Source organism: Oryza sativa, chromosome 5, assembly GCF_034140825.1.
Source record: "Oryza sativa Japonica Group chromosome 5, ASM3414082v1".
NCBI lineage: Eukaryota > Viridiplantae > Streptophyta > Magnoliopsida > Poales > Poaceae > Oryza > Oryza sativa.
The window spans coordinates 14,422,620-14,435,637 of record NC_089039.1 but is presented as its reverse complement, the minus strand read 5'-3'; the positions used below and the strand labels follow the sequence as shown (position 1 = coordinate 14,435,637).

Here is a 13,018-nt window from a genome sequence, read left to right as displayed (position 1 = left end):
TACTGAAAATGGTAAAAAAATCCAACATATGGCTAGAGTTTGGTGAGAACCCGACAGGACGAGCTGTGCGCGCCCGGCCGGCGCACGCTGAGCGCGACGTCGCACGCCGTGATCACCACCGCGTGGCGCCTGAACACGCCAAGGACGGTGACCGTGCCCGGCACGGTCGTCCGCACGGTGAGCGACACGTCCCCGGCGGCGCCGACCACGTCGCCGTACAGCTCCGGCGCGCGCCCGGCGAGGCGGTCGGCGAGCACGGTGAGCCTGACGGCCAGCGCCTCCGAGCCGCGCGGCGCGACGCGCCCGGGCGGCACGTCGGCGTCCGCGGCGAGCGCGCCGCGGTAGTAGACCTCGGCGCGGCCGGCGTCGTGCGCGAACGCGGCGACGGGGCTGGGGTTGCGGATGGCGAGGACGGCGTCGAGGGTGGCGTTGACGGAGCCTCCGGGCGAGACGGACAGCGAGGCGAGGCGGAGCGCGGTGACTGTCGCGTCGGCCGGGCGCGGGCGGGCCGCGGCGACGGCCAGCACGGCAGCGGCGACGACGGCGGCGAGGAGGAGCGCCGTGACGGAGATGGCTACGCAGACGCGGAGGCGGCGGCGGGACGCGGTGGGTGGTCCGTGGTGCTTGCAGAGCGTGGCGGAGGAGGAGGAGGAGGAGGCGGCGGCGGCGGCCATGGCACGCGTGTGCGTGTAGAGTGGTTTCTTGCAAGGTGGCCGAGTGTCCAAGCGGGAATGAGTGTGAACAGTGGCAGAGCCCGAACCGCTAAAACTTATTTGTTGGAGGGGATCCATAAGTCTAATATTATGAAATTTCACAAAATCATAACCCTAACCTCCTTGTGGACAACAGTTCTCTCATACCTTTCTCAATACTGAAGTTTTATTAGCATCTTCGAGAGAGACTCAAAACTTCAAAAGTTAGTTCCTAAAACCTACGGATTGGAATCATTCATTCGTTCCAAAAAAAAAATATTTTTACTAACCGGCTTCTGTTACCGCCAGAGAAACCCTCGCCGAAGCACGGTGGTATTGGAAGACCTCGCCTCTAAGGCTCTAATATGTGGAGAAACAGAAGGCCTAGCTGATCCTCTACACGAAAATGTCATAAATCAGGTAATATGCTAGGTGACCGTCATGTTAGAAATTTCTCATATCAATCACGTTCTACTTTTTAATTTGATCTGACAATGTCGTTAGGGAAAAAATTATTATATTGTGATGAATAATGGTTTGGCAGTTGATCCGATCTGTAATGAGTTATCCTCGCTCCTTATTTCAACAGCTTCTGGATGAATCATCATCCAACGATGATGACGATTTTTTTTTTGCCGCAGCACAAATCATGCATAGCTATTCACATTGCCAATGCATCAAAACATGGCGGGTCTTTCACGGGACATGAAGTAATTGATCACAACAGATAAGCACGTCATTTGAGATTATACCAAGACTACTTCTATGATAATCCTACGTACGACCCAGTTTTATTCGCGTACAAGTTTATATTGTTGGAATTAATAGATGGGCCTTAGCCCATTCAAAGATTAATTCTTTGAAAAATCACAAAAGTACATCTCATGGGATGACATGCATGGGGAGTTTAGTACCACCTTGCTTATTCTAGGAGAGAGGGACCTCCTTAAAAGGGAGGGTGTCCTTCTAGCCAATTGAAGCATGTGAGGTGGAGAGAAGTGGGGGAACATACGCGCGCTCGCTTGCCTCGCCTGGCAGGCGGTGGGCATGCACGACGTACGCGTCGAATGGTCTAAAAAATTGGTTCCTCACCCTTGCGCAGATGCAGTTTTGTTTTGCTGCAGAAATTGCAGTTTTGTTTTGCTGCGGAAATTCGGATTTGTTTTGTTTTGGAAACATTCCGAAAAATCCGGTGCGTGAAAACGGCGTGGAGTCCGGATAAGTTACACGCGACTTATCCGGTTTGGTTACGCGGAGTGGAGATCGTGCGGGCGCCTTGATCAAGCGACCTATCTCTATATAAACCAAGCCGCCGCCTTCACGCAACACACACAAAATCAATCTAGGGTTTGCCTCCTACTCTGTGCTGCGCTGTCACTCGTAGACTACTCCATCCCGCTTGTCGGCGTGCACCGGCGATCGGGAGAGCAGGTCTCCGGAACCTCTACCTTCGACGTCCTGCACCGGGAGAAGGCGGCAATAAGGTTTTTAGGAAGCGCTTCGTGCGACTGCTCCCTGTTCGTCCACGACAGCTTGTATTCCTGTTCGCTCGCGTGCTGCGTGCTTTCGTCAACGCCCGGAACGGCGAGTAATTCCTGCTGAGCAACCGGTCTTTCAGCAACCTCAGTAAGTGCTCAATATGTTACGCATATTTGATCTATTCATGTTATATTGTGTTGTTTACAAGTGTAGATCTATTGATGCGTTCATGCTAGTTTACATCTTGTTAACAGTGAAATTTGGTAAGCTCGGAGTAGTCATCGGCTTAGAGTCAGCATCGGCTTCGAAGTCCTGAGATTAGCCGATGAGAGTTGTCAAGTCGTCAGTTGTCGGATTCTTGCATCGGTGTTCGATCTCCGGCTAAGGGGTAAGTCCAATATTCCACCGGCCTAGGCAATTGTATCGTTTACGTCGGCGTCGTTCAAGGCTGCATCAGTACATTCGACATGTTGGATTGCTCTGGTTTGGATGATATATTTGCCTACCTATTTATCATATGTCTCTGTTAATCTAGTCTTAGCATATCAATTTAGCTCTATCGGCTGCTTCTCGTTTTAGGGTTTCTGCCGGTATCGGCTAAATCGCGTTGCTAGATTAGATTAGCTTCGACATCTACCACCCTGAAAATTCAGTCAACAGCTTGATTGTCTAGATATTATGTTTCTTTTCATACTTAATGTTGCATCAGTTAAGTTTGATCTACTAAGTCGTGCTTAGAACCATAATCTCTAGCCTAATTCTTGATTGCCAATAAGGGTTTCATCGGGGTTTCAGCCGGTGAGTTATCTGGACGTTGCATCGGCTTATAAGGATTGCATATACATATAAGTTGGATTTAGCCGATGACAACAAAGGTTTCACTGTTTAATCTAATCTTGTGGATTTCATGACATCAGACCTCCAGCCGATGTGTGCTTTAACCTTCGGATCTATGCTTATTTATCATATCATTATTTGCCGATTGGTTTATACTGGATTATATTGTTATTTTATTACATCATCATCAGCCAATTGCCTTTATATCATTATCTACATTGGACATATAGCCGATTGCTTAAACCCTATCGCTATCGGCTGGTATCGGCATCGGCTATTATCGGCTATCGGCGGGAACTACTCCATCGGCTTGTCATCCGATCGGCTGTTTTGATCTACTATTTGCATATCTTGTCAGTTGCAGGATCAAACTGACTGGCACGCCCGCATCTCATCAAGATTTAGACCTGCACAGGAGCTAAGCAGATCTCCCAGGCCAGTGTGTTCGATTTTTTTGTCCAACACATATGCGATGTCGTGATTTATTTATGGGATAAATTAAATCATTATGTGCTTATAATTTCAACAATCCAAAAATCTTATTATAGGCACTGTGGTTTTACTATGGCTGGTTTTGCCGATGCATTGAGGTCGGATAAATTCGCCGGTGTGCACTTTAAGAGATGGCAGATCAGGGTCACTCTGTGGCTGACAACTATGAAATGCTTATGGATGAGTGCTAGCAAACCTATGGTAGTTCTTGCTGCTGACCAGTAGAAAGAATTCGATGAGGCTACTACTCTCTTTGTGGGATGCATTCTTAGCGTCCTTGGCGATCGTCTGGTCAAGGTGTATATGCATATGACCGACGCTAAGGAGTTGTAGGATGCACTGAATACTAAATTCGGTGCTACTGATGCTAGCAATGATCTGTACATCATGGATCAGTTTCATGACTAAAGGATGGCTGACAACCTTTTTGTAGTTGAGCAGGCTCATGAGATACAGACTATGGCTAAGGAACTCGAACTCCTTAAGTGTGTCTTACCCGACAAATTTGTAGCCGGGTGCATTATTGTGAAACTACCTCCATCTTGGAGAGGTTTCGGTACTGCACTCAAACACAAGATACTGGAATACTCCGTTGAGGGGTTGATAGCGTCTCTTGATGTTGAGGAGAAAGCTCGGGAAAAGGATGCCGCGTCTAAGGGCGATGGTGGGCAGTCCAGTGCCAATGTTGTGCACAAGGCCCAAAACAAGAGCAAAGGAAAATACAAAGCTCAGCAGACCACCAACTTCAAGAAGAAGAATATAAACAACAATCCTAACCAGGATAAGATGACTTGCTTTGTGTGTGGCCTACCTGGTCATCTGGCGAAGAAGTGTCCACAACGCAAGGGGATGAAGGCACCTGCAGGGCAGACTTCTAAGTCTACAAATATGACTATTGGCAACACTGTAGATGAAAGCGGGTATGGTATTTACCTACTGTTTTTTCAGTTAATCAGTCTATTAACTGGTGGGTTAATACTGGGGCCAATATACATGTTTGTGCTGACATCTCATTATTTTCTTCTTATCAGGTCGCACAGGGTTCCACCGTCCTAATGGAGAATGGGTCACATGCTTCTGTTCATGGTGTTGGCACGGTAGATCTGAAGTTTACTTCGGGAAAGATCGTGCAGCTGAAGAACGTACAGCATGTCCCTACTATCGATAGGAATCTTGTTAGTGGCTTCCGTCTGACTAGAGACGAATTTAAGTTAAGTTGGTTTTTGAGTCGTTTTCCCTGTCAACAATCCAGGGCGTGGCGTGGGCCTTTTTCCCATCTCTGTCTCCTCCGCATCACACTAAACGCAAATATTCCTGAGCCCAAAAAAGCACGGCGGGGACGCATAACAAGATAGCCATAAAGAAGAGGACCTCCCTGCAAAAGAACCAGCGATGACGCGGACGCACGATAGGCTCGCGAAATCAACCTGCCCTCAGGCGCGCGCTGACATGCCGCGACCCAGCAGCAGCAACGCCCGCGCAAAAATCAGAGGGGCGAGCAGCCGGGGGGAGGTTTGAAGTCTTTAGATCTATCCATTTAGAATCCTCCAATAGAAAATGATAACAGGTCTTCAGCTTCCCTGGTCTTTGGCCCGAGCTGTACGAGGCAGAAATTCATCTCTCGTATGGTTCAGAGGGTAGTACGTTGATCCGGACTGAATGATGCACTTTGGGCCTTCAGGAAAGATGGTCCTATATTGTAACAAGAAATAATTATTTACTCCATCCATCAAACTAATTCCGGGTTCAAGGATACTATATGAAGTATTTGAAACAAGGGAAGGGAAAGAAGTACCTTAGGAAGTTAAATTTATCCTATCTATTGGATGGTAATTTATTTTTAATCCTAAATGGAGAATCCCAACAAAAAGTTTTAGGGAAGAGATTTTTAAGTATCTCTTGGTCATGCTCCCCCATGATTTCTTTATGAAATCCTTAACCCCACATTGGCATAAACCGAACAGTTTTGTGCTATTTCAGTTTTGTGGAATGATCAAAAAGAAAGCATCCGGTATGCGGCTCAAGCGTGAATTCTTTTGGTCGTTGCCGTGTATATGACCTAAGATGTATCTCCGAAAGCTTTAATGTATAAACTTTATATATGTAGGCCCAAAATTTTTAAGAGCACAAATATACCTGAAATATACCTGGTAGAGACATTTTCCTAATACTATAGAGGCATTTTTAAAATGCCTTTACAGTGTTATAGAGATATTTTGAAGAGTGTCTCATAAGTGCCTTTTGGTGTATTGTCTCTACGAACTAAGAGGCATTTATAAAGATGTCTCTATGCAAATAAAGACACTTCGTAGAGACATTAATATGTTATGACAACTATAGCAAATCAATATGAAAAAAAAAGAAAAACATTATCTCTTACCAATCCTTGAACTTGAGACATCTTGAGTTGACATTTTTTATCTTCAATGCACTAACCATCTCAACCTCATTTAATTACATGTAAATATGTGATTTGTGTTACTTATATCTAGTTACTTGATATATATTAATATTTGGAAAAATATCTTTATATTGTTTAAAATGCCTTAAGAAAATACCTTTACATATGAGGCAAATTTTAAAGTGCCGAAAAGATGTCTCTACAAGATAAATTTAATAAAATATGCTGAAAATGTCTCTAAAGTGTCTCTAGAGTAAAAATATTTTAGGCGATTTTGAAAGTGCCTCTAAAAAATATCTCTAGACTATAGAGCTTTAAAACTTAGAGTCATTTTGAAAATTGTCTGTTCAAGAGAGCCTCTATATAAGGTTTTTGTTATAGTGGCGATTTGCACTTTGGACCTACATTTATTACCTAATTTGTATATTGGACTAGGTGATATCAAATCTTTTCATTTTAGACCATATCTTGTTACCAAGCTTTGCACCTTGGACTAGTAGGTCCACACCCCAATAATTTAGTCCTTGCATCTTCATCCTCCTCTAGTCCTTGTACCTGATTCAAGGCTGCTCCTGCAGCTTCTCCATTGGCCAATGAGCTTATGTTCTCCTGGCATTGGTGAGACCATCCAAATTCCCCAGGTGAATGAGCAAAAGCCCCCAGGTTAATGAGCAAAGCACAAAGATCTCTCCTTTTCCAATTTTTGCTTCCAGCCTACAGTGAACAAGCAAAGACAGAGACATCTCCTTTTCTATTTTTGTTTCCAGCTAGTAATGAGCTCGATTTGCTCTGTGTCACAGTCACCCTGCCCAGATCGTCTGTTGGCTCTTGGAGACGAAAGACATGAGAGTTGGAGTAGAACGGGCCTAAACTGAAACGTTATGCAAAGATAACTAGTCTAAAGTAAAAATTATAGTTTAATCCTAGTCCAATATGCAACCATGGTAATAAAAACTGGCCCAATATGTAATTCACTCAATTTTTAATATACAAATATTCAAATCTCAATTGAACAAGTAAAGTTTTGGTGTATAATTTGTCAGAAAAGAAAAAAAAATGTGGTGTAAAAAAAAGAAAGAGTGGTTCGCTCACGTGAGTATGCCATGCAAAAATGTTCTTGAATTAGGCTACGTTGTTTATATATACTTTTCCAACTTCTACTCCCTTACTTTCTTTCCACATGCGAACTACTAAACGGTCTATAGAAAAGTTGCTAATATTCTAGTTCTTCACCCTACGACCTGACAATTTCTGATGAGGTTCTCGGTTCCTCGCGGAGGGACGAATGGCCTCGAGGGGCCATGATCGACACCGAGGTGAAGGAGAATCTCAAATGTGGCGCGCTTGAACCACACGATATTTCATTACACTGATGAACGCCGTTGGAGGAATCCACTAGACCACTCCAAGTGTTCTGCTAGTTTTTTTTTTTTTCCCTCAAAATGGGTAGGAAACAACAACTCGAGATTAACACTAGGGCCTTATGTCAACTGGGCTGATTAAACTCAACTCTCTGCCAGAAAAGGCCCAGTTACATTTCTATACAAGGCTGGCCTATTAACTTATTAAGGTAATGGAATGAGGATGGCCTGCAAACATTTGTGCTCAAATATGTGAACATTGCTAAGATCTAAATGTCAAGTTGTTAGACTTTTTTTTCTTAAACTAACTAGGTTTTGCAAAATTTGTCTTGAAAACAAGTCTATGGACGACGCAAGTGCAGCCATGTTTATCTTTATGAAATTTTGCAAACAGAAAACAAGTTTCAGAACTGAATTCATTCTCCACATGGGAGAAGAATGAAAATGAACAATCCTATCCTCTCTTACTATAATAAAGTTATAACTCAATTCTAGAGTTTAACATGCAAAAGATATCACATCATTATTCACAAACAATTATTACATTTAAGCATCATGCAAGCACACTATATTATCTACAATTTTATAATTTATTAAATTTTAGATATTCAAAATGCAAACATGTTAAATTATCCCACATAATATTTGAATATATCTCTCCATCTTTTTTTTTATAATATCCTATATACTTATATAGTCCATCTTCACTTAGTTAATGTTATTTCTCTTTTATCTCGTTCAGTCATATCACATCGATTGTTTTTTAGTCTTTACATGATTAATCTATGGTTCAAATTATCTCTCTTATTTTATTCTTTCACTAAGCCATATCATCTCAATTTTTTTAGACCTTATATGTATGATCTAAATTATATTCCTTCTTTTGTTCTCTCGTAAAGCCACATCATCTTACTTTTACATTTAAATCATCATTTTATATACTATTTAAATTTAAATCATATCAATTTATGTAAGCTTATGTTTATGTAAGCATGTGTTGTTTAAGCTATCATAAACATTATTTTTACTGATAACACCTGGTTAGTAAATATAATCGCGTCCTTTTTCCTTCTTGCTGTGGATTAGTGGATAGGTTCATATGTAAAATTTGAAATTTTGTGGCACGAAAGATCCTATTTTAGTTTATTTCCCATGACCTTCTCCACCATTGGAGGACCATCCCAAGGGTTACTAGTTGGTGCAGCTACACTAGCGAAGCAAGTCGCACACCACCATGCATCCCTTGCCGGTTTTGGTTCAGCTTCACGTGGTATTTTAAAAAATCACAAAACTTTCATTTAAAATATAAGAAAACATTTATCTCAAAATTAATCACAAAATTTTCAATTTAAATCTGAAATTTTCATCTCAATAATCGCAAAAACTTTCAATTCAAATCTAAAACTTTCATCTCAAAATCACAAAAACTTACGATTGAAAAATCCAAAAACTTTCATGTAATATGTAAAATAAAGGTTTTTGATTATTATTCTGTAACGAACAATTGGCATCGGAGATTATTGGTTTTGATATTTGGAATTTATTCACGAAGTAGTTTTGGAGATGATTGGATTTCACAGGTGAATCTACAGGTACTGCTGGATTGGGTCCGGTCAGACCGGGCAGGTGTTGCCGATCAGACCAGCGGTATATGCGCGGTCAGACCGGCGCAGCCCGCGGTCTGACTGGCTAACGCTGTGTCGGTTTCGGTTTCAGGTTGTTTGTTTGGATATCCGTGATTGTTTCATTGTTATGGCTTCTAGATGGATACTATACATATGTAATACTGTTGTTTACTACTAATGAGTCAAGTTGGAGATAGCTTGGTCTCGGAATATGGTTTCTTTGTTTATTTCATATGTAGGTGACTCGATGCCTCGGGAGAGTATTTGCGGTGATGGACCGGGAGTCGGCTTGGGGATAAGATAACGTCTGTGGTGGTCAGAGATCATACGGGATACTTAGGCTAGAGTTGATGCACGTGGTTGATGGAGATTCCATATGGCATACGATGGAGGTATTGTATGCGTATGGGATGCGGAGTCGAATTTGGAAGGAGTCCAAATTTAGTATGATTGGTTATGTAAAGTTTGTTTCTTATACTAGAGGGTTTCCTAAGGTGTTTAAGACTCCTAGTATGAGTTTGGTTCGTGGCTTTAGGTTGCCTACCTCGGGTATAAATAGAGGGGGAGTGTGAGGCTTCCCGGTATCGCTTTTGAAAGCAATTGAGTTGAGTTTTGAGTTAGGGTTTCGAATTTAGTCGAAATTTTTGTAAGAAGTGATGTTGGTGCTGTTTGTAAACACAGAGAGAATCAATAAAGTCATCATCCACTTTAAGAGTTCATCGATTTGTGTTTCACTGGGTTTCGGCGGTCTAACCGACGACTCACCGGCGGTCAGACCGGCGGCAAGGTGGCGGTCAGACCGGCGGGAGCGAGGCGGTCAGACCGGCGTCGACAACAGGCGCGGCTGGCGATCTCGGCGGTTCGACCGAAGTTCGATCTCGGTCAGACCGACGTATTCCAGGCGGTCAGACCGGCGCATTCACTTCGGTCAGACCGCGATCCGTTGAATTCGAGGATAACTTTTATTTCCGCTAAAAGTTTTCGGTTTTTGGGTATACCAACCATTCACCCCTCTCTGGATGGCTTAGTTATTATGATTCGATCCTTCATAATACTCAAAATCTATCTTCTTCTTTCGCAATGGCCATCATTTTCCCGGTCATGACCACAGGTATGACCATGTAGTTGTGCCTAGTGTTGCTACTCCTGCACGTGGTGGATTGGTGACGGCGGAATCCCCGCGCGATGGCTGGTGGCCACACCGCTGCCCTCGGTGGCTAGAGTTTAAGAGCTAGGGCATGGGGGCGTGGCATGGCCCGAGGAGTTGAGCCAGAGATGGAGAGGAAGATGGGGAAGATAGAGGACGGACGGGAACGAAGGACAGGGACGAGGATTGTGGCCAGAGACAGGTGAAGATCGATGGCTGATGACGAGCGGCTCTGTTGACTGGGATTGCAACTACACCAAATAGGAATCCTTGACCCTCCATTATGCAGGGTGGGTCAACTAACCCAGCTATAGTTCACGCCACAACCAAACCCCTAGACCTCCCACTTAGTCCTAGGTCTAACCCATTAGCCAGCAATCCACCATCAACCTATTAAATCAATCAAGCATTTCAAGTAGGAATGAAAATGGTGACTGAAATTCCCGACCAACTGAATATATATTATTTCTCTATAAATAGTGCCATTTTTTACCATTTCCGATTTGGCTATATAAAAATTTGAATTTTTTTATGTTTTCTTTTAGCATCATATTGTAGTTCTCACTAAATAGTTAGACTGTTAAATATGAAAATTCCCAACCGACGTAAGTTGTCTTTAATAAACAATGTTGTTTTTTGCCATTTTCATCCCTAATCCAAGCATAAGGCATCCATAGTCGTCTTGTCTGCGTGACCACGCTCACCACCTTACACATCAGACGCTGATATTCATTCAAATGTTTATTGATATTTGTTCAAAAGTCTATTTTAGGCCCTGTTTAGTTCGCGAAATGAAAATTTTTGGGTGTCACATCGGATGTTTGACCAGATGTCGGAAGTGGTTTTCGCACACAAATGAAAAAACTAATTTTATAACTCACCTGGAAACCGCGAGACGAATCTTTTGAGCCTAATTAAGCCGTCATTAGCACATGTGTGTTACTGTAGCACTTATGGCTAATCATGGACTAATTAGGCTCAAAAGATACGTCTCGCGATTTCCATGCAAACTGTATAATTAGTTTTTGTTTTTATCTATACTAGAAAAAATACGCGTGCGTTGCAACGGGAAGAAAACATGAGAAATTTAAGAAAAAATTAAGAAAGATTTACATTATGTAATTAATTAAAATATAAAATCACAATTACACATGTATACGATGTTGAATAAAAGAAAGGCTCATGAAAATCAAGGTAAATGTGGGAAATAAAATTTTCCAAATAAAATATGATTGGATTTAATTTTTATTAAATTCTACATGATAAATTACACTATGTGAAATGTTTTTAGAATTTTCAGATCTTCATTGCTAATTTTAATAATATAAACATCATTTTCGTATTTATTAAAAAGCTTCCTTTCTCCCTGGGCTATTTTGAGCCCATTATCCGCAGCCGAGCCGGCCTGTTAACCTCCCTCCTCCTCCCCTCCACTTCCGCCCCACAATCGCGCATCAGGCCCATCAAGCAACATGTCTAATGATCATCCCCTGCTCCCCCTCTCACTGTCGCGTGGGTCCCAGCGCTGCAGTGTCGTCATCTACCTCCGGCCGGACTCCCATCGCTGACAGAGAACGCCTGAAGCTCCCTCCTCCGTGAAATCCAACCGAATCCTTGGAGGTAATTCAAAATTGATCGAGGGGTTTTGATTCTTATCTCCTCCTTTTTCCGTTTTCCCAAGAATCGGAGCAAAACCGTATCATATCGCGCATGAAATCGAGTCTTATCCTACACAACCGAACCCTAAATTTTCCTGTTTCAGAGTCCGTTTCGCTTGAAAAAATTGTGTATATCTATGGAATTAAAGTTGTGTATGAATAGAAGAATCAAAACGGTCTTGTTTTCTGTCCGTCTGGAACAGCCAAATTGAACGGAAACACAACACGTGAACTGGAAGGGCAAACGTACATCCGCCAGGGCTGTCGCACGGCCCAGACGTGGTGTGCAGTGGAATTGCAATAGGATAATGGCAGCGAGCGAATCGGACGACGTACCGAGACTACGGCAAAAACATCTTAAAATTTTATAATAGGTAAAGATTCAATACTCTGTGCATGTGTCCAAAGATTCGATGCGATGTTTAGGGGAAAAAATTTGGGAACTAAAGCAGGCAGGCTGGGTTCGCCATCACTGGATCCCAACACGCACAGTGCTCACAGAAAACGAAGCGGTCCATTAGCATGTGATTAATTAAGTATTTATTAATTTTTTTTTCAAAAATGGATCAATATGATTTTTTAAGCAACTTTCGTATATAAACTTTTTGCAAAAAATGCACCGTTTAACAGTTTGAAAAGCGTGCGTGCGGAAAACGAGAGTAGGGAGTTGGGAAAGGGGGATTCCAAACAGGATTGGATGGGATGTTTTCTTCTATTATCCAGATTCATTGTACTAGGAAATGTTCCATCTAATAGTAGGTTGGTTTTTTTTGGGACGGAGGGAGCAGTTGTTAACTCGCTCAATGTTTGCCGTTGTGCTAGTGATATGAGCCAGTGACTGTGGCTTACTATGTGCGGTGCCAGAGCCATACATCATTGTCCTAGCCAGCAGCTGGCTAGGGCTAGCTCCTTGCTTGAACCAGCCCCATGTGTAAACCTACGTTCGGCGCCACTGATCTCCACCAATGTTTTTGTCAGGGTTACGGGTAAAGTATACCCTCGACCATTCGATATACGTCACGTATCGATATGGTATGTTTGCGTGTATATGGATGTTCTCAGCATAGGTTAAGGAAGTCCATCATGGAGTCTACAGATGGAAAGAGTCCTACTCGGATAGAACTGGGTCGTCATTATATCGTGTCGGGTTCGATGTCTCCGAGTCTTACTTGGAGACCAGTTGACCTACAGTATAAAAGGGACCCCCGGGAGGACCTAAGGCATCGAATCTCAGAGCCAACACATCCACCACAGCCTACGAAGCCGGAGCTTATCGAAACCAAGTCGCCGGGAGATCTAGTCGGATCAACTCGACTACGATCTTGT

The 13,018-nt window shown here is 42.9% G+C and overlaps 1 protein-coding gene across 1 annotated transcript; it reads right to left on the bottom strand.

Annotated features, from left to right (window-relative positions):
- Positions 1–32: 32 nt before the first annotated feature.
- On the bottom strand, positions 33–674 carry LOC136356641 (uncharacterized). Its single transcript, XM_066310887.1, has one exon. It carries the CDS (start codon positions 672–674, stop codon positions 33–35), a length of 642 nt encoding a protein of 213 aa, XP_066166984.1.
- Positions 675–13,018: the final 12,344 nt, after the last annotated feature.